The 23650-nt window shown below is 45.3% G+C and overlaps 1 protein-coding gene across 1 annotated transcript in view; it reads right to left on the bottom strand.

The window, feature by feature from the left end:
* Positions 1-23650, bottom strand: part of LOC139052379 (uncharacterized) — a 79645-nt gene that overhangs the window by 20988 nt on the left and 35007 nt on the right. Inside the window, exons 4-5 of the mRNA XM_070529478.1 lie at positions 6669-6821; positions 1666-1821 (exon numbers count right to left, since the gene is read on the bottom strand). Of these exons, the coding sequence (XP_070385579.1) occupies positions 1666-1821; positions 6669-6821 (309 nt within the window). The remainder of the gene's footprint in view (positions 1-1665; positions 1822-6668; positions 6822-23650) is intronic.

The following is a 23650-nucleotide window of genomic DNA, read 5'->3' as shown; positions in this document are numbered from 1 at the left end:
ACCATGGCGGGTATCAGCGCAGGGTAACGATACGAAGGGACGTGCGGAAAAAGCTGTCATGTCAACAGGTTGACAAAGTCGCAGCCCCCGCTTTAGCGATTACATCAATGACAAACGCAATCAGCTTAAAGCTTTTGGGAAATTGTACAGAATAATTACGCGAATAATAAAATAAAGTTCCGTAGCAAAATGCAAATTTGCACAATCTTACAGGAATGCATAAAATATACGCATATACTCATACGCAGACAAATACTATCTTCTATGGACATGCAAAAGAAGAAGAAAAAAAAAGTCCAAGGTGTACCTTATTATACACACATTTCTCTCCCACGTGCAGAGCAAGAACGGACAAAGCAATCATACTGCTCTTGTCCAAAAAAGGCAGGAGACCAAAATACAATTTCTTTTGCCAAAAAAGAAATCAAAGAAGCAAGAGAAGTATAAAAGAAGTTTGTCTCGTTTGAATTTGAAATAACTACGAATAGCTTTAAAGTTAATGTTTCCCAGTTGAATCGCTTCGCGGTGTAATCTTTTTAGTAATCTTGATAATCTAGTAATATGGCAACCATATTTGGTCTTCTGATTCGTCTGGTTATACTATTCCATTTGACTGTTCTGCAAGCCCTTTGAATTATATTTTTGTCGCAAATTTTTCTGCGATTTCAAGCACCCAGTCATCCGTGATACGTCATCGCAACTACATAGTCATGCCTCCTGTGAACGCATCTCGTGCAATTCGTCTGATCCACCCACTGAAACATCACTCTTCCCCAGGTTTCGATTCAATCAGTGCAAAATTTAAAGAGAACGCGTGTGCTATCAACTCGATCATTTTATCTAGAATATATCTCGGCAGTCTATCGAAACACATACTCTGCCTAAATAATGGAAAGGTAGAAAGGTGGTACTGTTCCATAAATTCAGTGACAAGTAATCGCTTCCCAACTACCGACACATTTCGTTCACTGTCGGTTGCTGCGAATTACTTGAACGCGTAATAATCAATCACCTAGTTAACTTCCTTGAGCCGAATTCACTTTTCTCTTCGGGACAGCACGGTTATCGAAAATCATGTTCGTGCGAGACGCAAATAAAATCTCTCATTCCTAAACTACAGCGCGCTTTAGACAAATCTGCTGCTGAGTGAATATTTTTAAAGTTTTCAGCAGGATTCGATAAAGAAACCACAAACGTCTCCTTCATAAGCTTCTATGAGAAAACCTGATTCTTATGCTTTAAGAAAGACGTAATGCTTCCTAAATAACCGCGCACTATTTGTTTATTCTAACGACCATAACTCTTCATTCGAAGGGGCAGAGCCTTGTTAGCCGCAATGTTCTATCACGTGGCCTATGTGATTTCACGGATATGAGGGCGAATAACAAAGTCAGAAAGCCTCCAGTGTCTCTAATTTTAACAAAATCGCTAATCTAATGTTTTGGGGAATTGTATCTCCGCTGATGCTTTCGCGTGGTCTCTATCGAAGGACTAAAACTTAAGAAGCTGCATTAGCAACAAAAGGTGGTAAGTGCCCTGTTGTAAGAATCACCGTGAAGGACCAGATAATTATTCATAGCTGACAAACTACGCGGTTATTTTATCGCATGGTATCAAGATGGCAGCGCGACCAAAGGTCAACAGATCCCAATGAACGGTACTCACGGTTCGAGTGACCTGCTGATGTGCGTCCGGCCTTCTTCCTGTCATATCCTGCTGCAAGCAGCCGCGGAAGCCTGCTGTTCTTCATGTAATCAGCTGCCACCCTGTCTAGGTGCATGCAGAATGCACGGTCTTCGAGCGACCTTTGCCGAGTAGTGGCTGTTGGCACAGAAGCATTGAGAGTTGTTGATCAGACGAGGCTAGCGGCGTACAAGTAATTTTACTATGTAAGGCGAGATATGTATTTTGACGTGGTACCACTACATTTTGGGCGAGTAGTGGCGCCTATGTTAGCTGATATTAATACGGCTTGCACTGCACTTGATGCTCAATAAAAACTACAATAGTACGTGTTTTCTGCTAACATTACATAAAGAGTGGTAGAGTGTAGCACGAAGTCATTTATTGATGATTACATTATTTTTCAAGACTATATTGGCACTTAGTTTGTTAAAGAAGGGATCCTTACTAGCGCACAAAATATTGACCAAAGTTTTAGCGCATTGGGCGCCCCAATCTAAGCGCCAGTGTGTGCGTATTACGGGCCAGAGTATCAAAAACTGTTGTCCTATGACAGAGCTGTTCAGGAAAGCCGTAGAAGCTGGCTCAATTCTTAACTGACTTACGATGCCATGAACTCCCTGCTTATAGGTATATAGTCCTGCACAAACACACTGTCCAAGCGCAGCACGTAGCGGGGAACTACATAGAAAACTTTTTAGGTGTTGCCTGTATTTCTATCCTGAATTTTTTTACGCTTTACCATGCCTCTGTACAAGGTAAAAGAAGGTATCGTAAAAGGTATCGTTCTTTGCCAACCCAGTTTAACTTCTTGTTCTTCTTGAGAGAACATTATTCCTCTCATTCTTGATCTCACTTTATGTCGATGTCACGTACTTCGCACATACTACAGGGTCTCCAGCTGACTTAACCACAGCGCGTCAAGGTTCAGGTCATTTTGGGCGGCTCCTAAATAAATTCAGAAAAGGTGCAACGACCGCGATGGTACCTCACTCACGCGCTCCAGCCTGTTCAGGAAAGTCGATGTCGTGTTTGGTACCCTGCGCAGTGGGTGTCGCACATCTATCCCCAATGACCTGTGGAAAATGTCGCAGTTTCGCCCGACAGGCAATCATCGTTAGCGACGGCAAACTATTCGACAGCTACATGATGTGAGGCTCTTCGTTTTATCGGCTAGATAAATTGCAATAAAGATTCGTGTACTAAGTATATGTAAGCAAGGTGTCACGAGCCGACAGACAACCACGAACATATCGCACAACATAGCCGCGAGGAATCCCGTTTCGGAAAGCTGGCGTGCTGACGAGCACCCTCAGCCGGCAGTGCACGCTTCGTGGCCCGTGTCACCGCGTCTCGGAAGCTTGGATACCGGGACACCACCAACACTAAGCGCGCGGGAAGCCAGCGCCAATGAGGCCACGACCCTTTCCGGCTCAACCTTCGCCGCCGCAGCCGGTCACCTCCAAGACACGGCCTGCGGGCCACGTATGAGCTCAGCCGTGAGCGCAGCAATGCGCAGCGGCGGCCTGGACAGAGGACGAGACGTCCACTCTGGTGATGGGGGCGAGCTCCACCACTGGAAAAGCTGACGCCACCGTCGGCGTGACGTGACATGCGGGACAACGTGGACACAGCGGCCACGTCGGCTGCTTCGGAAGCGCCGAGGCGAGCTCAAAACGAAAGTTTTAAATCCCACCTGCGGCTGCGGTTTGGATTGAGTGGTGAGGTTTTGCCCCCTTGGGTATTTGCTTGACAACATTTGAAAGCACTATAATAGGTATTGGCTGCTTTTGGAGGCATGGCAGGCTACTGCTCGGTGCCGCACTGCCGGACGTAGGCAGCGGTGCCTCGTGTCAGCCTTATACACACGTAGCCGCAGGACAAGAAGCTGGTTGAGGCTTGGCTCGCGAAACTTCGAACCGGTAAGCAGCCATCGGCTACGAACCGATTATGCAGCATGCACAGACGCGAGGTAGATTTCTGATATGGCGTCGGGACTGCGTTGTTCGGTGCGTAGCGGAAAACGCGGACTGAGACGCTCGCCCGCTGCCTGGCTAGTGTCATGACGCTTTATTTAGTCTATAAACATGTTGATGTTAGACACTGGCAAGTTCACTGGAAAGGAAAGAGAGCACGGTAAGAAGCACAATAAATAAAGGCATGGCACATGTATGGGATATAATAGGGCTCAGTGAGGTTAGGAGGACAAAAGGAGCATATACAGTGCTAAAAAGCGGGCATGTACTGTGTTACCGGGGTTTAGCTGAGAGACGAGAACTAGGAGTCGGATTCCTGATTAATAAGGAAATAGCTGGTAACATACAGGAATTCTATAGCATTAACGAGAGGGTGCCAGGTCTTGTTGTGAAACTTAATAGGAGGTACAAATTGAAGGTGGTAGAAGTCTATGCCCCTACATGCAGTCATGATGACCAGGAAGTCGAAAGCTTTTATGAAGACGTAGAATCGGCGATGGGTAAAGTCATAACAAAATACACTATACTGATGGGCGACTTCAATGCCAGGGTAGGCAAGAAGCAGGCTGGAGACAAGTCAGTGGGGGAATATGGCATAGGCTCTAGGAATAGCAGAGGAGAATTATTAGTAGAGTTTGCAGAACAGAATAATATGCGGATAATGAATACCTTTTTCCGCAAGCGGGTTAGTCGAAAGTGGACGTGGAGGAGCCCGAATGGTGAGCCTAGAAATGAAATCGACTTCATACTCTGCGCGAACCCTGGCATCATACAAGATGTAGAAGTGCTCGGCAAGGTACGCTGCAGTGACCATAGGATGCTAAGAACTCGAATTAGCCTAGACTTGAGGAGGGAACGGGAGAAACTGGTACACAAGAAGCCAATCAATGATTTAGCGGTAAGAGGGAAACTAGAGGAATTCAGGATCAAGCTACAGAAGAGGTATTCGGCTTTAACTCAGGAAGAGGACCTTAGTGTTGAAGCAATGAACGACAATCTCATGGGCATCATTAAGGAGTGCGCAATAGAAGTCGGTGGTAACACCGTTAGACAGGAAACCAGTAAGCTATCGCAGGAGACGAAAGATCTGATCAAGAAACGCCAATGTATGAAAGCCTCGAACCCTACAGCTAGAATAGAACTGGCAGAACTTTCTAAGTTAATCAACAAGCGTAAGACAGCGGACATCAGGAACTATAATATGGATAGAATTGAACAGGCTCTCAGGAACGGAGGAAGCCTACAAACAGTGAAGAAGAAACTAGGAATAGGCAAGAATCAGATGTGTGCGTTAAGAGACAAAGCCGGCAATATCGTTACTAATATGGATGAGATAGTTCAAGTGGCTGAGGAGTTCTATAGAGATTTATACAGTACCAGTGGCACCCACGACGATAGTGGAAGAGTGAATAGCCTAAAGGAATTCGAAATCCCACAGGTAACGCCAGAAGAAGTAAAGAAAGCCTTAGGAGCTATGCAAAGGGGGAAGGCAGCTGGGAAGGATCAGGTAACAGCAGATTTGTTGAAGGATGGTGGCCAGATTGTTCTAGAGAAACTGGCCACCCTGTATACGCAATGCCTCATAACCTCGAGCGTACCGGAATCTTGGAAGAACGCTAACATAATCCTAATCCATAAGAAAGGGGACGCCAAAGACTTGAAAAATTATAGACCGATCAGCTTACTGTCCGTTGCCTACAAAGTATTTAATAAGGTAATCGCAAATAGAATCAGGAACACCTTAGACTTCTGTCAACCAAAGGACCAGGCAGGATTCCGTAAACGCTACTCAACAATAGACCATTTTCACACTATCAATCAAGTGATAGAGAAATGTGCAGAATATAACCAACCCTTATATATAGCTTTCATTGATTGCGAGAAAGCGTTTGATTGAGTCGAAACCTCAGCAGTCATGGAGGCATTACGGAATCAGGTTGTAGATGAGCCATATGTAAAAATACTGGAAGATATCTATAGCGGCTCCACAGCCACCGTAGTCCTCCACAAAGAAAGCAACAAAATGAAGCTGTAGGAAGCGCAACATAAGGACTCGTGGACTTAAAAGAAAAAGAGCGATGAGAACCCCTTTGGTGCAACGAACCGCACACTATGGACATAGCAAATGGAGACCGCAGTTACCTTACATGGCCACAGAGCTCACTTACTGCTGTTCAACCTATTCGACCGCCTACTTGCAAGATGCGAGACCGCGCAAGTCCTACTTGCAGACCAGCCCCCTTGCAGCTTATGCTTAATAGAGCGCGCTCAAGAAAGCCATTTTCAAAGCAACTTTTGAAACTCGCAAGTCAGTAATCAGTCGCCAAGTTTTCTGTCACATCATTTTAAAAAGTCACTGGTCGCTGAAGGAAGAAAAATTGCCGCTAAATGGGGCAGAAAGTCACTAAATATAACGACAAGATCGCTCAACTGGCTACACTAGAATTTATGGCAAATAAGTTGGAACATTATACCACCAGTATGATATTTCATGCGAGAATCCTTCTCGCCGAGCGCTTTCCAAATGTGTAATCGCTAAAGTGTGAACCGGACGGCCACGTCCCGAAGGCACGGCACATGACAGGCCAAATCGACCGATCAAAACAGAAGAAATTTGTTCCACCCTCACCAGAGGCACCTAATGAAGGGAGGTACAAATATAGTGAAAACGGTGCATTCTTCATTCGCCCCATATCCATGATCCCGTGTAATGACAATCGGTGTGATATAAAACCCCGTGTGTTGCCATATGAACCTTTATTATAATCAAACGTCTTATGCTGTATCTGGCATTTGATGCGTACGTTTAGTACTGAATGCAGTGAAGCTAATATGCATTAGCAATAAAAGTTTCAACTTTGCTTGAGCGTTCTTTCACGATGCGTGATGCAATTACTGCTGAGCTCAAGAGACGTACCATGAAGCTGTCTTGAATGAAAAGGCCTTGTACGACGCTTCCAATTCTCCGCATTAGAAAAAAAAGAGGAATGAGGGTGTGATCGCACTTACGACTTTCTACACGAGCAGGAACGATGGCGGTAGCATGCACTCTCTGTTCTGGCAGGTAAGGTAGATGAGCCGAGTTGATTGCGGATTGCGCAGCCACCGAGTCCAAATACAGGGCCAGAGCGCGATCCTGCAGTCGCTCTTCGCTGTCTCGAGCTGTGTGCGACAGATAGTTGTTAAAACTTACCGTTACAGCGAAACCACGGGATTCTTAGCACGCGGTAACTGTTGGTCCAAGAATTGGCTGTACGGAATGACAATTTATGTACCTTTTCATCGGGCGAGGAGGAAAGGGCGCTCGGCGAGCCTTTCCTCCTCTCTGGCTTTGCGATTCAGGCCAGCGCTGCTTGACAGCATTGCTGTCGCCTGCTGTGGAACGATTTGGAGATGTTTTAACTCATACTTGATGAAATTTTTCGCAATGTCTGCTCACACAAGGTCGTCAGGGAAGCAGTGTGTAGCGTTTCTGTGCACCGGTAACTGCAGTAATCGGAAATTCGGAAATATCTCTTGTGGGCGCAAAGATGTGACGCCCATTAGCAGCCGCAGTGTGTGTGTGTGTGTGTGTGTGTGTGTGTGTGTGTGTGTGTGTGTGTGTGTATGGAGAACTATTTTAGATGTACCGGTTTTCAATCAATGAAGAGAACCGGTGTCTGCCTATTGCCAGGAAATCTAAAATATGCTCACTCTCTGATCGCTTGGCGTAGGAACTAAAACATGATTGTAAGTTCGTGTACGGCCAACCTAAGGCAACCCCGAAACATCTAAGCGCCAGGCGCTATCAAATATTTGTGATACACCGGCATCGCTCTCACATCTTTCAAGTGTAGTAGACTTGAAATCACTATGATATGTCTTTGCTAGCCTCCTGTGTGAGGGCGGTGGCGCTGCTCAACACAGCGATCACTTGCGGTTGGAAGAACAGTATGATAGACATGTAAGCTATCTGCTTGGGCATTGCCCTTTTTGCGCTGTAAAGCCGTAATCTCCGAGAGAGACCTCATCAAAAGAATGCGTCGGCTATTTATGAGGACAAAATTTCTGTAATATGGAGGAGTGCGTCGTAGAGAACAGGACGAACAAAACTGAAAAAAAAATTCGGTTGTCATCCTCCTTCTCCAAAAAATAAAGAGAGAAAATGGGCTAACGACGCAATACAACCTCGCGTGATCATGCCGCACAACGTTTACAGATCTGTAAGCGTTGATATCGTATGCTTAGACCTTGCGCTATATAGGGCAAAGATATCTGTCATGCAGCATCTTGCACTGCTTAGGACGCTCGCGCAGTTCGTAAACGGTCGCTTTGCTGGACGAGTGTAATTGACAGTGTAAGGTATGCTGTTATTACGGACCTATTTTATTCATGAGTGGAAACCACGTCCACCGAACCAAGTAGTCACGCATTGGAATCAACAGCTAACAGTTTGAACGCTTCTCAAAGCATAACGGCACAACTTCTCCTGTAGCAGGGCGGTACCCACGCTGTTACGATCGTCGCGTGTGTTTGATTGCTCCTAAACTGCAGCTTCGAACTAAAGGAGAATACTGCTATAAGCGGACAATAGCGAATGGAATTTTCAGAGATACACAATTGATCTCCTTACTGTAGGCTCAAACACGCGCGCACACATCGCACTGCGTGCTCCGTCCGCTTCAACGCCAGCAGAAAGTGCGGCCATGCTGCATGACTTAAACCACTTCAGTACGTCTCACAGAACCGTTTTACACGTAGAAGATGCCAAGTCACTGTAAATAGACCGTGCGAGCGCGAAAACAAACGCCAGAAACCAGCGCCGAGCGTATACCTGACATACAAGAGGGAGCGTTCGCCCAAGCCAGCATGCCGATTGCCCATAGATGACGCAGCTGCGTAGCAATATGGCGGCGCCCATGAAAAAACTGTCTATAGCTGGTAGCTTCCAACATGCATTAGGCGCTCGATATGGCACGTCGATAGCGGATTTTAAAGCGAATCGCTTTCTTTGGCTCTTTCGGCAGTTTTCGCGGTAGGTCCGTGGTACGAGGGTGGTCAGACTTACGAGAGTGAAGGCGATATTATGCGCTGAGGGAAAGGGCACGCGCTCTTGAGACGAGCGAGTTGCAAAGAAGGGCGGTGGCGAAAGTGGAGAAGCGTGTAGTGGGGGCTCTTGGGTGCCTGATGTTTGGTGATGTGTGTGGCGGACGGACGTGTTTTTTTAGGGCTCCGTGGGGTCAACGAAAACAAGAGTTTCTGTGCATGCCTTGAGCTTGCTTCTGTCTTTAATTTTTTTCTTTTTATGCCTTAAGTAATAATTGGCATGCTTTCTTTTTCTCTGCATATTTGGTTTTGTAGGTTAGTCGGAGCGTCCTTTCAGGCCATGTGCTTCAGCACGTGCAACTGCGTGGGACGTCGAGTCTTTACATCCTTCAAATAGTACCATTTGTTGGGCGTGTTGGTAAACTGAAGCATAATTAGCGGAAATACACCGATATAACCCATGCACAGTGGCGCCACCTCATCCAAATCTTATCCAAAAAAGCCGTCTCCTGGTCTAACAAGTCGACCGAAGGGGCACTAACACACGTGTCACTATTCCGCCAGATAGCCTGAGACTTAATAATCTCTCGCACGTCTTTATCTTTGTGCTTCGCAAGAACCCGGCAGGATCCATACATCGGCGCACAGCCGCATTTCTGATAGTGAGTTGACAGATGACCGTATTGCCTTTTTATCACGTTTAGGCTATGTTCCCGTAATCGGTCATTAAGACATCTCCCTGTCTGTCCGATGCATTTTTTTTTTCCCGCAGGACAGCGGAAGCTCACATACGACAGCTTCTACGCAACCCACTGGTGCCCTTCGACGATTCGTAGAGCACCCAGCAGCTGGCTTACGGTACGGGTCCGTTAATCGACATATTGTTTTCCAGCTTTTCTGGTGCTGAAAAGATCACTTTTGTGTTCCACCCGGCTAGCCATTTTATTAAGATTATGTGACGTTCTATGCTGCTAGGGCACTACCGCTACCTTCCTTCTGCGTTTCGTCCGTTGATTTGCCACGTCCCGAATACGAGGACACGTGTGTTAGTGCCCCTTCGGTCGACTTGTTAGATAAGAAGACGCCTTTTTTGGATGGTTAAGATTTGTATGAGGTGGCGCCACTGTGCATGGGTTATATAGGTGTATTTCCTGAAAATCAAGTTGAAGTTAGCGCATTGTGGTGTCGTCTCCCTTCCGTTCTTGTTTGCTGGCGCTAAATATGCTTTCCAATAGTAGTTTGGAATTGCTAAGACTAATAGCTATTTGTGGTTTTACTGTGTGTGCATTGGTACCGGTAATATTGCTTTGGTAGGAGAGTGAGAGCGTGGGCCACGTGGTTGTACACGTGCGAACACGGGACATACGTTAAGTCTCCGCGGCATTTATTGCTTCTAAAACATTCTTTATAATTACTTTGCGGGATTTTAGAGTTTAGATACTGTGCGCATCGGCTTTTGCTAAAACGCACGTGCTCTGGAAGCTTCGGTATTTGCATTAGAAAAATCGAAGTGCCACACATGGCAAGAAAGACGGCAAAGCATGCAGTGTGGGGGGGGTCCCTCAAGGTAGAGGAGGGGATGGATGAGAATGGAGAAGAAATCGAGTCAACCGTCAGACACTGTGATGTCGATGCTAAGCTAAAGAAAATGGAAGACTTCCAGCATGAGCTTGTGAAACATATGGAAGAGCTCAAAAATGATCAAAATATGGAGCACAGAAGGCGTTGGAAGAAACACTTCAAGCAGCCGAGGAAAAGCTGAACAGGGCCGCCATCGTGAACAAGAATGGTTGTGACAATGGAACGCAGTCTGCCGACGTGTCAGGAGAGGTAATGTCAACAAAGCACGTGGAATGTGCACAACAATATCCTAGACGAAGATACAAGCAAACTGGAAGGGAACGCGGCAGTAAATTACATCTACAAAATAAGAGTCGAATCATTCCAAGGCAATGACGAGGTTGTATTTGAAGAAAAATAGAGCATAAAAGATAACCAGATGGAAAAGGAGCTGGTACTGACACATTTCAACTGGAAGAAAGCCGAACAGAAAACTGCTAAGCCCACAGCCACAGTGTTAGACGAGGTTCCCGTTAGGCTGCTTCATGAACTAGGAGGAAAAAGTACGGAAGTCCTGCTGAAAGCAGTAGAAAGAAGCCTAAATGATAGACGAATACCAGACAGTCGGGGGCAAAGTAGAATTAATTTAATTTATAATGGTAAGGGGGAGAAAGATAGAATTCCCTCGTATAGGCCGTTGACCATTACTTCGGAAATATACAGGTTAGTAATGCAGGCAGTTAAGCCTGCAAGCATGGACAGAGAATACTGGCATTTTGGGAGAACTTCAGGATGGCTTCAGAATGGGTAGGCGTTTGGATGATAACTTATTTGTGCTTGCTCAGTGTATTGAAATATCAAGAGTAGAAAGGAGACCGTTATATGAGGCCTCTTTAGACATTACAGGAGCGTATGACAACGTAGACCGCAACATATTGTGGGAGATTCTGGAAAGGGAATGCTTAGGCGACGATTGTCTACAGTTTTTGAGAGAGATTCATCTAGAAAATACCGTTTGCGTTGAATGGGAAGGGATGAGGAGCGAGGAGAAAGTTGATATCAACAAGGGACAAAAGCAAGGGTGCCCTTTATCCCACTGCTGCTTATGACGTACATGGTGAGGATGGAAATTGCGCTAGAAGGAAGTAATATCGGGTTTAATCTCTCATACAAACAGGTGGGCACAGTAGTAGAGCAGCAGCTTCCAGGTTTTATGTGGACGACACTGTGTTGCTAGCTAACAGGGAAGCTGATATGCAACGTCTGGGTAATATCTGTGGACAGGAAGGCGATAAGTTACGTCTGAAATTTAGCTTTGAAAAATCAGGTGTCATTGTATTCAATGAAAACAGCGAACAGACAGTGACAATACAGGGCCAGGAAATACCTCGGGTAAAAGAAAAACAATGCCTTGGTATACGGATAAACAAAGGCAACAGATATATGCAAACACAGGAAAAAATATTAACAGTAAAGGGGAAGAGAAATGCGACCTTAATGAAACACAGACCGCTATGGAGGTACAATAGGTAAGCTGTGCTCTGGGGTGTGTGGAAAGGTTAATGGTTTCAGGATTTAAATCTGGAAATGCGGTTGTTTGCATAAAATCATGGGTACAATCAGGACTCGATGGCAACCAAAGGCCAGTGGGACGCCTCGCATTGGACGCTCACGGGAAGACTAGAAATGAAGCTCTTCTTAAAGTGAGGGAAGCTCACAATAAAGGTAATTATGAAGATCGACTTAGGATTATGAAAGAACTTAAATGGGCTGACAGAGTGTTCACGTACTTGTGCAGTTATAACATTGATTCACAGTGGAGGAAAAGAACTAGGGAGTTTACGAGCATGTATGCGGCCTGTATGGTGAGCAACGCAGCAACAAAGAACGTCAAGCGGAAAGTCCGAGAGCCTGAGGTAATTTCATGGTTGGCGACAATGGAAAAGAAACATCTCATCAGTAACCACTTAAGAGGAAAAAAAACGAAATCAGGAAATACACAATTTATGATAGCTCAAAGGGAAGCTCATTACTTTTCGAAGCGAGATCAGGACGCCTTAGAACACGCACTCATAAAGCGAGATATAAGAATGAAGAAGAAGCATGTGCTTGCTGCGGTAAAGCCAGGGAAGCGATGTAGCACCTTTTATTAGAATGTGAAGATATCTGTCCAGCGGTCCATTTAGGAATCACTGGCGTCCTTGAAGCCCTTGGATTCAGCGATAGCAGGGGGAAGTAAGCATGTCCGCAATAGAGACCAGTAAGAGCCGTCTGGAAGATTGGTGGAAGTAGGGAATCAAGCAACGAACGCGTACGAAAACGAAGTTCAGAATAGGAGTTCAGAAACCTTGGTTGTGGGAATTCATCCTGGGTTTTTCGTTTTCATTCTTTCTTTCAACATAGGTAGGTCATGAGGCAATATAATTACACGAGCTCGGTGGCGCAACCCACCGAAGGGGACACTCAAGGGTACGCTCATACCATCAATCCAGGTAACCGAGTGACGGGAAGGGGTGGGATGGCGGGAGTTGTGGGAGGGGGCACACTATCGCTCGTTATCTGGCTCGCTTGTTCGTCGCGGGAAGGCGAGAGGAAGGGTGCATGCTCTCAGGCAAACCAGTGGCGGGGAGGAACCGGAGGGCGGAGTAGAGGAGGCGCTCGGTCGCCCGGTTGGTTGCGTTTCTCGCTGGCCACCCGGCGGCGGCCAGCCCATCGTGGACGATCTGACCCCCGAAGTATGCGCCGGAGGCGCAGGTGAGCGTTCCGTCGAACACCGATGACGGCGTTGGCGCCTACACACGAGCACGAAGTGGGCGCGTTCGCCCCAGCACGGCTGTCACGAAGGGATTTTGAGAAGGCGAGAGAATGGGTGCGTGCCCTCGGGCAACCGAGTTGCGATCATGGGCTGCAAAGACGGGAGAGGAGGAAGAAAGGCGGGTACTCTGTCGGTCACTCACGACGATGGTTTCTGCGTAGCTTGTTGTTACGAATGCTTTACGGGGGTGTGTACGCGAGGCTGCCTTGACCGGCAGGTTATGGACATGCAGCCTTATATATTACTTGTACACATCTTTGTCTACATTATGATCCCCCCATTGATCCTCACGCCTGCTTAGGCCACTGAGCCATGCTTTTCGTTAAAGCTCATTCTCTGTCTTTTCCGTCGACTTTGTCGCGCCAGAGTCACGAGTGCCATTCATATTGCCACCTGCAGTAGTGGGCACAGTGCAAGAGGAGAGGCAAGAAGAAAAAGAAAGAAGAAGCGCGCGTGCTACCCCCGGCCGCTCGATAGCCAGGTACCACCGCCGTGTTTTTAGGAAGCCAATTGTCTGCATTAAAGGTAGCGAGTCCTCTTTGAAGACACGTGACAGTATGAAAACAGTGCCAGCCTCTGCATGAGAGACGCAGCTAGAGCTACTGTGCAACGGAGCACCATGCAGCACCAGTTTCTTCGACAATGAGTTACCAATATACTATTAACCATCCACTTAACTATCGCCCCATCTAACTAACAAGCATACCTTGCAATATCATGGAACATGTAATTTATACAGAAATTAAGAAATTTTTAGACGCAGCAAAGTTTTTTTCATTTTTCACAGCGCGGATTTCACAAGGGATTTTCCTGCGAAACGCAATTGGCACTTTTCCTTCATCACCTTCACACCAATCTAGATACTAACCAGCAGACAGACGCAATATTCCTAAACTTCGCGAAAGCATTTGATAACGTACCACATCAACAACTATTACTAAACTATCTCTGGCGAACGTGCACCCCGATATATTGCGATGGATTGAAGCTTTCCTTAATAGAGAGCTTTAGAATAGGGGCCCCAATATTTTGGGGCCCCAAAGAGCTTTGCGGGTGTTCGCGTTGGGGCACGCAGGAGTGAAGAGATTTAGAATAGGGCTTTGCGTTTGCGGATAGCGTCTTGCGCTGACAGCGCCACTACGGCTAAGAAAAACGATTAAAAATAAATAATTAAATAAAATATACCATTTTATGATATGAATAGTAATTTTGACTTGCATGTATTTGCGTTTAATAACAATTTAGAGGTTATTCTTCAAGCAGCAAACAATTAGTTGTGCTTAGTATTGAGCAACAAAACCAACTTTACGTGCCTTCACCAGCCAAGCTTAGCCGTGTTAGGCCTACGAGCCATAAAATCCACCCTCGAATTCGGAATCAGCGGCGTCTAATGAATCAATCTTCATAACACACGCTAGTTGAGAGAAAGCGATAACTGCAGTCACTTCTCCTAGCTTGCGAACTTCACGTGTTACCGCGAATCGAACCCAGTTTGGTGCTAGGTTAGAACCGTCGCTTCGATGGGTGCCGCCATGTTAGTTGACGCAAAGCTTTTGGGAACGCTATTTGAGCTCCCGCTAAATCGGTGAAATAGCGTTCCCAACGCAAAACCCAAACGCACTTTGCGTCTCGCGCATGCGCAGTGGCTTCGACGCTATTTCTTTGGGGCCCCAAAACGTTTGGGGCCCCTATTCCAAAACGCTCTAATAACCGCTCACAGTTTGTCCTTTTTAACAACAGCCCATCTGTTTCCCTACTGGTAACTTCTGGGGTTCTACAAGGATCTGTCCTCGGGCCTCTCCTTTTCTTAATATATATTAACGACTTACCACTGCGTGTATCCTGCAATATTCGCATGTTTGCAGGTGACTGTGTCGTTTACCAATTACTAACATGTCTGACCAATCTCGTTTCAGGAGGATATTAACCGCTTGCAACAATGGTGCGATTGCTGGTTAATGACGCTTAACCCAAACAAATTTGATGTAGAGGTATTCTTCCGCCGACGTAACCCACTAGCTTACCCATACACAATAAATAACGTAGACGTAGAAACTGCGCAGTCTTACAAATACCTTGGTGTTACCCTTACCAATGACTTGACTTGGAGCCCACGTATTACTAACGTCATCTCATCTTCTAATAGATATCTTGGTCTTTTAAAGCGAAACTTAAAGCAAGCGACGAAACATGTGAAATCGCTAGCCTATAAAAGCAGAATCAGACCTAAACTCGAATATGCATGTGCCGTATGGAGCCTTCATCAAGCATATCTAATCGACTGACTTGAATCGGAGCAAAACCGTGCCATAAGGTTCACCCATTCAACGTATTCATATGATGATGGCGTGTCATCATTGAAAAAAGATTCCGGATTGGTTACACTCGCTCATCGCCGTCGCATCTCAACTCTTTCTCTTTTTTATAAGCTTTATCATACTTCACTTAATCAACCACCATACATGATTCCCGCTGCCCGTATACGACATCGCACTCGGCACGCGTACCAAGTTTGCCACTTTTTAAGGCTCATTCTTTTTTCGCGCAGCAACAGATTGGAACAACCTGCCCCACCCAATTGCCGCCTTAACCTGTGCACCTACATTCATGCAAAGACTAACAGACTATTTTTCAGAATAAAAAAAAATGTATGGTATATGCTATCTATGTGTGTACTAGATGGAATTAAGTGCCTAATTTTCACGTGTGTTGTATTTAAAACTTGTGCTCTGTTATTCTTAAACTGATGTACTATAAGTATATGCACGCCCACCCCTTATGTAATGCCCTTTGGGGCTTTTAAGGTAATAAATTGAAATTAAATGAGAAATCCTAGTTTATTTTACATTCGCGCGTTCGAAACATGTACAGCTGACTCTCGATTGATCAAAGGGCTGGGCAAAGATGCTTTTCGATGGTATCATGAAGCGATACAAGATAATATAGGCAACAATTATTTGAGATACAAATACAAGATACTGCCACAATCATTCAGTCCGAGACGATACTATGTCATTTCTATCCTAAGATACATCGATACATTCGGAAACTTATTGTAGACCTATATAACTTAGCAGCAAATTCGTACGCAAAAAAAAAAGTGTTTGCTCGGAATTTTTTTTTACTCCGACCAATCTTGTTTCATTTGGATTAAATTTCTGTTAGTGTCTCAACAGAAACTTTTTCCTTTTTATTTTTAAGCACAAGTGTTAAGTGCTGTTCAAATTCTGCGAAAACATATCGTGTACCTAAGCGCGCTCAAGACCGCGTGCATGTGCGAGATTCGGGATACAATAGTTTAGGGCCACCGAGAATCGAAACTATATCGTGCAACCTATGAGCAAAACCCGCAAAGGGCGGACAAATTAGCGGATCTCTTAGGCATGTAGTGCCCTCTGGGCCGTACTTATCGGCGACGAGGTAGCCTTGCTGCCTGCGGAATTATCTTATTGAGCTATTCCGAATGGTCGGTTGCGGTAGTCGGAAGTTCAACCCCCCCCCCCTCCCCGTTTTTTTTTTCATCCTCCAGCGCGCTACATCTCCAGGCTTGGAGTGACGCCTGACACCAGCGAAAGATGCCGAAAGCAAGTAGGGCTATACTAATCCAGGTACAACCAAATTATGAAGGCCCACTAAGCTTCAACAATGACACTCTCTCACCAGAGCAGGAATTAGGCTTCCTGGTGCAGTATTCGGCCACAACCTCCCTAATCATATCTTCAATTAAGCAATGGCATTCAGTCCCCAGCGGCTGCAGAGCAGCTGACCAAGGCGGTGGTCAGATATGCAACACAGCAGAGGGTGCTCAGAATCCTTGGGTCCGGACAGCCCGCCAATGGAAACTGACTCTCGCAACGTTTAACACCCGAACCCTCTCGAGTGAGGCAAGCTTAGCTGGATTCTTCGAAGAACTACCAGACATTGTTTGGGATATTATCGGCCTTAGTGAGATAGAACTGGTGAGGCTTACACATTGCTGAATAACGGCCATGTCCTCTGCTATAGAGGTCTCCCTGATAAGAAGCAATACGGGGTAGGATTCCTTATCCATAAGGACATAGCGGCCAACATTGACGAATTCTACAGCATCAACGAGAGGGTAGCAGTAGTCGTGATCAAACTCAATAAGAAGTATAGATTCAATGTAGTACAAACCTACGCTCCAACTTCCAGTCACGACGATGAGGAAGTAGATCAGTTTTATGAAGATGTTGAATTAGCGATGAGAAAAGTGCAAACGCGGTTTACAGTAGTAATAGGTGACTTCAATGCAAAAGTGGAGAAAAAGCAGGCGGATGAACAGGCAATTCGCAACTACGGTGTCGATTCTAGAAACGCTAGAGGAGCTATGTTGGTAGAATTCGCATAAAGCAATAGGCTGAGAATAATGAATATCTTTTTTCAGGAAACGCAGCAACTGAAGATGGACCTGGAAAAGCCCTAATGGCTAAACAAGAAATGAAATTGATTTCATACTTTCTACCAATCCCAGCATGGTGCAGGATGTAGAAGTGATAGGTAGGTTAAAGTGCAGTGGTCATAGGTTAGTGACGGCCAGGATTCTCCTCAATTTGAACAGAGGAAGAGTAAAATTCGTCAACTTGGAGGCAGTAAGGGTAAAATCAGACAAATTTCGGCTGGTACTTGCAAACAAATATGCAGCCTTAATAGAGACAGATGATGATGATGAGATAGAGCTAATGAATGAAACTGTAACGAGGCTGGCTTCAGAGGCAGGAATTGAAGTGGGAGGCAGAGCATTAAGGCAAACAGCAGGCAAGCTCCCCCATGTAACAAAGTACCTAATAAAGAAATGACAAAGAATGAAAGTGCCCAATTCGAGGGATAAGATAGAATTGGCTGAACTGTAAAACTGATCAACAAAGCGAAAATAAGCGATATTTGAAATTATAACGTGAGGAAGACAGAAGAAGCTGTAAAAAAATGGGCGACGCCTGAAATGAATGAGAAGCAAACTTGGCATAGGACAAACCAAGTTGTATGCACTGCAAGATAACCATCAGCAATCCAGAAGGTATAATAAAAGCAACCGAAGAATTCTATACTGACCTGCACAGTACCCAGAGGACTCAGGAGTACTCTATTCGAAACATAAATGAACAGTATACAGAAACCCCTCCTTTAACTAGAAATGATATCAGAAGACTTTGCAAGGCATGAAACGGGGAAAAGCGGCTGGAGATGATGGAATAACAGTCGATTTAATCAAAGATGGAGGAGATATCATGCTAGGAAAACTGACGGCCCTCTAAACGAAGTGTCCATCGACTGCAAGGGTACCAGAAAACTTGAAGAACGCAAATATTAAACTAATCCACAAAAAGGCCGACGTTAAAGAACTGAAAAATTATAGGCCCATTAGCTTACTCCCAGTATTATATAAAATATTTACCAAAATAATCTCAAACAGAATAAGGGCAACATTGGACTTTAGTCAACCAAGGCAGCAGGCTGGCTTCAGGAAAGGATACGTTACAATTGATCACATCCATGTCATTAATCAGGTTATCGAGAATCCCCAGAGTACAATAAGCCTCTCTTTATGGCTTTCTTAGATTACGGAAAAGCACTTGATTCAGTAGAGATACCAGCAGTTATAGAGGCATTGCGTAATCAAGAAGTGCAGAACGCTTATGTAAATACCTTGGAAAATATCTACAGAGCTTCCACAGCTACCTTAATTCTACACAAGAAAAGCAGGAAGATACCTGTAAAGGAAGGGGTGAGACAGTGAAAGTCAATCTCTGCAATGCTCTTCACTGCGGGCTTAGAAGTATTAAAGATAATAAACTAGGAAGGCTTAGAAGTAAACATCGATGGCGAATATCTCAGCAACCTTTGGTTTGCCGATGACATTTTTCCATTCAGCAACACTGCGGACGAGTTACAACAAACGATTATAGACCTTAACAGGGAGAGTGTAGGAGTAGGGCTAAAGATTATTATGCAGAATACAAAGATAGTGATAAATGATCGGGCAAGGGAACAAGCGTTCAAGATTGCAAGTGAGCCTCTAGAGTGTGTGAAGGAGTGCGTTTACCTAGATCAACTAATCACAGGGAACCCTGACCATGAGAAGGAAATTCACGGAAGAATAATGGGTTCCATCGCATACGGCAGACATCGCGAGCTCCTGACTGGGAGCTTACCGTTATCATTGAAAAGGAAAGTATACAATCAGTGCATTGTACCGGTGCTGCCATATGGCGCAGATACTTGGAGATTGACAAACAAGCTTGAGAACAAGTTAAGGACAGCGCAGAGGGCAATGGAACGAAGAATGCTAGGCATAGCTTTAAGAGACAGAAAGAGAGCTGTTTGGATCAGAGAGCAAACGGGTATAGACGCTATTCTAATAGATATTAAGAGAAAAGAATGACGCTGGGAAGGTCATGTAATGCGCAGATAGATAGCCGTTGGACCATTAGGGTGACAGGATGGGTACCAAGAGAAGGGAAGCGCAGTAGAGGAGGACAGGAGACTAGGTGGTGCGACGAAACTAGGAAATTTGCAGGTGCTAGTTGGAACCGGTTGGCGCAAAACAGTGGTAATTGGAGACCGAAGGGAGAGGCCTTCGTCCTGCAGTGGAAATAAATAGGCTGATGATGTTGATGATGAAGAGTGTCTCAAGATTTCCGTCTTTCTAGCTCGAAGTGTAATATTTTCATTCCGAAAGTGTTTATTGTCGCAGCTTTAGCGGCTTAACAAGAAAGCCCCTTTTACGCTGCACTTTAACCGGTTTTTGCCTGTCAATTTTTTCATTCACGGGAGCTGCTGCCCTGCTTGCCGACCAGCTGGCGAGCGGCTCGCCAACTAAGTATAAGAACGTCGATAGGAAGCCTTTGTACGATGGCGCAAATACCGGTGTGGAGTTTTGCCTTGTTCGTAAACGTATTGCCGTTTACGCATTACCGGATCAGCGGACAGCCGTACAGCAGCAACAACGCTGGTAGCGATATCTTTGTTTTTTGTGACGCATCGTGTATACAGACAGCACATAAAGCTGCTATGACCAGTTATATTCTACCTATCTGCTCGCGTAAAGCTTTCGTTAGTGAGATATATCATTAACGTGCAATCCTTTCACGATTTTTCGTCTAGAGAAAACTTGTGCAGCCCAAGGGCTCTTTATGCGTACGGTAATGGCACAAAGCGTCGCAGGATAGCGCCGCTATTCACACTACAGCCACACACAGCTCCGACTACCTGTTAATTTGTAACAGCAGGAAATTTAAGGGTGAGCTAAAAAAGAAAAGAAAGATATATCGAAGTAAAACAGAAAGGCGGTTCCGTATCGCACAGTCACAGTGAACACCTAGACACACGATACAAGCGGCACCACTAATATCTATGACATTTCACTTCCATGTATAACGTATAATCAAGCGCTGGTCCATCCGTAATGCGTATCTTTCATGCCGCATTCGTATTTCGCACAATTATTGTCATGTCACGTGGCCCAAACAACTGCCTTTAGTGCTTGCGAGCAACAATCACGTACACAAAATAGCCAAATTATGCAAAACGCTCCAGGAAACAGCGCCGTCCGAGCTCTGGTTCACAACAGCCAACTTACATCCACAAGAGCCTTCAAATCGCTGATGTGTGAAGACCACTAGTCACTGACTTACTGACCACTTGTTACTGAACCGACGCATGCTCGAAAATTTGGAGGTAGTTAAAGCAAGTCCATATAGGAGGTTGTGGCCAAGTAGTGCACCAGGGTGGCCAATCCTGCTCTGGTGAGGGAGTGCGTTACCGGTTCTGGTCACCGGGATCAGGCCACACTCCAGGCCTGTTTATGCAATTTTATCAACACGCGGATTTTTTTTTTATTCCGGTGGAAAATTGCCGGCACCGGGATTCGAACCACGGACCTCTTGCACGCGAGGCGGGTGTTCTACCTCTACGCCACCGCTGCACACTGACCAAGCCTAATTAGCCTAGACCTTCTCAGGTCTAGGTTAATTCGAGTTCTTACCATCCTGTGGTCACTGCAGCGCACCTTGCCAAGATGTGGACGTGCTCGGCAAGGTGCGCTGCTGTGACCACAGGATGGTAAGAACTCGAATTAGCCTAGACCTGAGAAGGGAACGGAAGAAACTGGTACATAAGAAGCCGATCAATGAGTTAGCGGTAAGAGGGAAAATAGAGGAATTCCAGATCAAGCTACAGAACAGGTATTCGGCTTTAACTCAAGAAGAGGACCGTAGTGTTGAAGCAATGAACGACAATCTTGTGGGCATCATTAAGGAGTGTGCAATGGAAGTCGGTGGTAACTCCGTTAGGCAGGATACCAGTAAACTATCGCAGGAGACGAAAGATCTGATCAAGAAACGCCAATGTATGAAAGCCTCTAACCCTACAGCTAGAATAGAACTGGCAGAACTTTCGAAGTTAATCAACAAGCGTAAGACAGCTGACATAAGGAAGTATAATATGGATAGAATTGAACATGCTCTCAGGAAAGGAGGAAGCCTAAAAACAGTGAAGAAGAAACTGGGAATTGGCAAGAATCAGATGTATGCGTTAAGAGACAAAGCCGGCAATATCATTACTAATATGGATGAGATAGTTCAAGTGGCTGAGGAGTTCTATAGAGATTTATACAGTACCAGTGGCACCCACGACGATAATGGAAGAGAAAATAGTCTAGACGAATTCGAAATCCCACAGGTAACGCCGGAAGAAGTAAAGAAAGCATTGGGAGATATGCAAAGGGGGAAGGCAGCTGGGGAGGATCAGGTAACAGCAGATTTGTTGAAGGATGGTGGGCAGATTGTTCTACAGAAACTGGCCACCCTGTATACGCAATGCCTCATAACGTCGAGCGTACCGGAATCTTGGAAAAACGCTAACATAATCCTAATCCATAAGAAAGGGGACGCCAAAGACTTGAAAAATTATAGACCGATAAGCTTGCTGTCTGTTGCCTACAAAGTGTTTACTAAGTAATCGCAAATAGAATCAGGAACACCTTAGACTTCTGTCAACCAAAGGACCAGGCAGGATTCCGTAAAGGCTACTCAACAATAGACCATATTCACACTATCAATCAGGTTACAGAGAAATGTGCGGAATATAACCAACCCTTATATATAGCTTTCATTGATTACGAGAAAGCATTTGATTCTGTCGAAACCTCAGCAGTCATGCAGGCATTACGGAATCAGGGTGTAAACGAGCCGTATGTAAAAATACTGAAAGATATCTATAGCGGCTCCACAGCCACCATAGTCCTCCATAAAGAAAGCAACAAAATCCAAATAAAGAAAGGCGTCAGGCAGGGAGATACGATCTCTCCAATGCTATTCACAGCGTGTTTACAGGAGGTATTCAGAGACCTGGATTGGGAAGAAATGGGGATAAAAGTTAATGGAGAATACCTTAGTAACTTGCGATTCGCTGATGATATTGCCTTGCTTAGTAACTCAGGGGACCAACTGCAATGCATGCTCACTGACCTCAAGAGGCAAAGCAGAAGAGTGGGTCTAAAAATTAATCTGCAGAAAACTAAAGTAATGTTTAACAGTCTCGGAAAAGAACAGCAATTTACAATAGGCAGCGAGGCACTGGAAGTCGTAAGGGAATACATCTACTTAGGGCAGGTGGTGACTGCGGATCCGGATCATGAGACGGAAATAATCAGAAGAATAAGAATGGGCTGGGGTGCGTTTGGCAGGCATTCTCAGATCATGAACAGCAGGTTGCCATTATCCCTCAAGAGAAAAGTGTATAATAGCTGTGTCTTACCAGTACTCACCTACGGGGCAGAAACCTGGAGGCTTACGAAAAGGGTTCTACTCAAATTGAGGACGACGCAACGAGCTATGGAAAGAAGAATGATAGGTGTAACGTTAAGGGATAAGAAAAGAGCAGATTGGGTGAGGGAATAAACGCGAGTTAATGACATCTTAGTTGAAATCAAGAAAAAGAAATGGGCATGGGCAGGACATGTAATGAGGAGGGAAGATAACCGATGGTCATTAAGGGTTACGGACTGGATTCCAAGGGAAGGGAAGCGTAGCAGGGGGCGGCAGAAAGTTAGGTGGGCGGATGAGATTAAGAAGTTTGCAGGGACGGCATGGCCACAATTAGTACATGACCGGGGTTGTTGGAGAAATATGGGAGAGGCCTTTGCCCTGCAGTGGGCGTGACCAGGCTGATGATGATGATGATGAAAGCAAGTCCACATTTTCCCGTACACTTCCACTCAGCGGAGAGTCAGAAGTTTTCAGTGTTGCTAGCTGCAAATAACTTCATAAGTGACGTTATTAGTTTTTCTATTAAAGGAAAGCACCGGCAGTATCCTAATACGCTGGAGAGCAAGGGACAGCAAACTGTGACAACGAAATTTTCGAGCTGTCCTACTTTCTCAATACCGACAAACGTCGTCTATTCCAGAGGCATGACCGTAAAATTTGCTTCAAAAGGCGGCAAGATCACGAAAAATTATTTCTTGATTAAGGAATTTCATGCATATATATTGTGCATTCGATCGAGCAGACTGCCTGCGCTAGCCTTGCCTTATAAAAAAATTATTCAGCAAGAATATGGAAGTTAACTGAAC

Source organism: Dermacentor albipictus, unplaced genomic scaffold, assembly GCF_038994185.2.
Source record: "Dermacentor albipictus isolate Rhodes 1998 colony unplaced genomic scaffold, USDA_Dalb.pri_finalv2 scaffold_22, whole genome shotgun sequence".
NCBI classification, from domain to species: domain Eukaryota; kingdom Metazoa; phylum Arthropoda; class Arachnida; order Ixodida; family Ixodidae; genus Dermacentor; species Dermacentor albipictus.
This window is presented reverse-complemented; position numbering and strand designations above follow the sequence as displayed.